General features: G+C 37.1%; 1 protein-coding gene across 1 annotated transcript; it reads right to left on the bottom strand.

The window, feature by feature from the left end:
* Window positions 1-1,004: 1,004 nt before the first annotated feature.
* On the bottom strand, window positions 1,005-3,614 carry LOC109954629 (free fatty acid receptor 2-like). The gene is made up of 2 exons (XM_020590111.1): window positions 3,601-3,614; window positions 1,005-1,899 (listed from the first exon to the last, which is right to left on the bottom strand). Exons 1-2 carry the CDS (start codon window positions 3,612-3,614, stop codon window positions 1,005-1,007), a joined length of 909 nt encoding a protein of 302 aa, XP_020445767.1.

Genomic DNA, 3,614 nt, shown 5'->3' with positions numbered 1-3,614 from the left:
GTATTTACATAGCATATAAATCTCTGACAATTTAGTTTACTTTCCTTTAAGAAATTCTTGTTTACTCAGTCTGTCATAGAAATTCTGTAGACACACCAGATAAGCTTAAACTGAAATGACTTCTTTCATTATACAGATCAATTTGATAATGTGTCACTCTATGCCCACAGTGCCAGCTCTCTTTGTTCTGCTTGCATTGGCCATTTACACCAGGATGATGATGAACTCTCTGGGTAAATGTTTTGGTGACTGGCGCTTCTCTTGGTCCTGCATACTAGCCTAGGTGGCACTGGTCATGACCTTCTTTGCAGCTTTGTTCATATTAAGGAATATATATCAGAGTTTAGTGTAATTATTGTATTATGCTGATAGTAAACAAAAAATAATGTTTGAATTCTTATATGAATATTATATCACACACTGAGAAAAATATAACATATTCTTTCAATAGTTCTGTATGTGCATTTAAAAAAACATTAAATACACTACAATAACATTTAATGACTGTTATAAGTCAGCGCTGTCTCGTCAGCTTTGCACTCAGGAAAATCCCCACTACATACTTTCAAACTCACACATCACTAAACTTTATAATAGCCAGAAAAATAAAACAAAATGTCTTCCAATGGATAATAATTCACACTCAAAAATAGTGAACATCATATAAAATAAATCCAGAATTTTGCATATATACAGTATATAAAATGTCTCTTAAGGCCTTGTCATAAAATGGTCCAAAAAACCACAACAACTAAAGGTTTGTTGACTTACTGGTTTGTGTGTTTGGTGGTAACTTTGAGAAGGATTTGACACTTAAGATATTTTATAATGCTTTATAAATATTTTTAAAAAACCTGCAAATGTGGTCATGGGTCAAATTATAGCTATTAAAGCAAACTGAATAGCATTATGCACTCAAATATAATGTCTGTAATATACAGCAGAATAATAATATTGAGGCTGGATATGTACATATACAGTAGTACTGAAAATGTGTCTTTCTCTTAGCTAGAGCTGGTGACCTGTTGTTGTATTTCTGTATCTTTGACTCTAAACTTCCTGAAAATGGACTTTTCTCCAGTGCAGCGGAAGGTGGAGGAGGAAAAGTAGAAGATGATGGGATCAAGACAGGTGTTGAAGGTGCTGAGCAGCAAGACGTAGTACCTCCAGGATGGGCTTTTACCCTGGAAGTAGCCCACTACATGAGAGAGGTTGTATGGCACCACACAAATGAGAAACACAGCTAGTGTCCCTAAGGCCATGCCAATGGCCTTCTGCTTCAGCATACAGGATATCCTGGGGCGATTGTACAGGATCCAGATGCAGCACAAGTAGCAGTAAACACAAATTAGAAGAGGTGCAAGACAGAGCACAAAGAACATTTGGAAACGTACTGGGAGGAGGACCTCCAACTGCTTGTCTGTGAAGTTCTCATAGCAATAACTTGAGTTTTGACTGGACAGGGATGGGTAGTGCTGGATGATAATAGTGATGCTGCATTGTGCTGATGACATTAGCCAGATACCAGCAGAGATCACTATTGCATACACAGGTTTGCGCAGCTGTTGATAGGCGATTGGGAAAGCTACTCCAATGTAGCGAACCACACTGACTGCTGTCAGAAGTAGGGTGCTGGTGTAGATGGTGCTGAAGAAGGTAAAAGAGGTGATGGAGCATAAGAAGTAGGGCAGAGTCCACTGCATGTCCGATGCTGCTTCATGCATCTTGAGAGGAAGGATGATCAAGAAGAGCAGGTCAGACACAGTCAGATTGAGGAGCAGGATGTCTACTGGCCGTGGCTTGGAATGGATCCTCATGCTAAAGGAGCAGAGAGCCAGGAGGTTCGCTGGCAGGCCTATCAGGAAGGAAATGATGTAAACTGACAGAATGGCTTCTCTGCTTACTGTTGACTCCATTAGACCCTAAACCAAAGGAAGTGAACAAACACCATCAAAATGTATGTAGTAAAACAGACAAGGGGTAGCCAACTTGTTAAACTTAATTTTGTACCAGTGAGAGAAATAAATTGACTTGATATATGAAGCAAGTCGGTATACATGAAGCATGAAGATTTTAAGGAAATAAAAAATGTTTTTGAAAAACGATTTTGTATTAAGACAGCCCCACCACCAAAAATACATTTGGAACTATTTACCAATTTTAAATTGATAAACATTGAAGGATTAATACTTGATAGCTATTACTGTTGCTAATAGTTAGTCTATCAGCAAACAACTCCAGGTTTATTTACATCAGCATATTTTATGATTACCTGCATATCAGGAGTCACTGATCATGCATGTTGATGTTGTATGTCAAAGTGTAGAAATAATTGTCAGGTCAAAAAATGAGGTTGTGCTGAAGAAAATTATACCAAACACTGGCATGTTAAACATATTTTCATGTGGTATATAAAGGTAAAATCAAAACCAAAATTGGCCAGAAGAGTCAAACCTCTCCCAAGACTCCTTGAAGTTGAGCTGTTGTTTGTGAATATACTATAAATGCATCTTTTCAAAGACATTTGACTGTGTAGAATTCAAATCAGCATCTTTTTGGACATTGCTTTCTTTTTTATATGGGAATGAAAGAAGCTTAACTACAAATCATAGTTAGCTCTGAAACACCAGATGTGGAATTTCAATGGCAGAAAAGGTTTGATAAGGTAATCATATTTACTTACCCAGCAGCAGAAGATTTAAAAAGTATTGTTGTAAAAACAGCAACTAAAGCTCCGTGCTCTTTGTCTTACTGTGCTGTTAAGTAAAGTCAGCCAGTTTATAAGTTGCAGAGTCAAAGATGAATTGATATAAACTGATAAAAGCCGGAAACAGTGAGTCATACTGAAGCCTTGTGATAGACTGCCCTAACCATTCTGCACTGAACAACAAGCAGACACTGGTTAATATTAACTGGCATGCAAAACTGAAGCTCTGTTGACATTTATCTTTGATATGTTAATAAAGGACTTCCTCATACAGTAACTCTGATGGAGCATAGTCTAAACACAATAATTAGATCAGGATTTCATTAGGCCATGGTTGTGCATTTACTCAAGGGTTCAACCTTCACCCTGCATTAAAAATAGAAGGTTTTACATGTAGTGGCAGAAATGTGTTTAGAAATTTTGACAGGCTCGCACAGGATGGTGCTATCTGGGGTTGTGCACAAATAGTACATCACATACACAAATATACAACACAAATATGCAGTAAGTAAAATATATTATTTTTCTGAGTGAAACTGTACTGCATTGAATGGAGAATAAAAACCTACCACGAGGTACAGCAGGAACTCTGTCTTATGTAAAGTTTTGTGTCACAAAACAGGCTGGGTGACTCAATTTACATATTTTTTGCATTGGCTTTTTCATTTCTTTGTAGGGAGTATATATTTTAAACAAGCTAATAATTACAAAATTACTCTATTTCCTTATAATATCGATTTTTTTATTACCTTAAATCCAAAAATTTTGTTTTAGCCCATCCATTTACTACAAACTAGGCTTGCACATTTCACATGGTGCCTGCGTGGGTTCTTTGCAGGTGGTCTGGTTTCCTCTGACAGGTCAGAGACGTGCAGGTTAGGTTGAGTGGCAACTCTAAATTACTCAT

Source organism: Monopterus albus, unplaced genomic scaffold (genome assembly GCF_001952655.1).
Source record: "Monopterus albus unplaced genomic scaffold, M_albus_1.0 scaffold11.1, whole genome shotgun sequence".
Lineage (NCBI taxonomy): Eukaryota > Metazoa > Chordata > Actinopteri > Synbranchiformes > Synbranchidae > Monopterus > Monopterus albus.
Note: the sequence above shows the minus strand (reverse complement) of the source record. Positions and strands in the feature narration are given on the sequence as shown.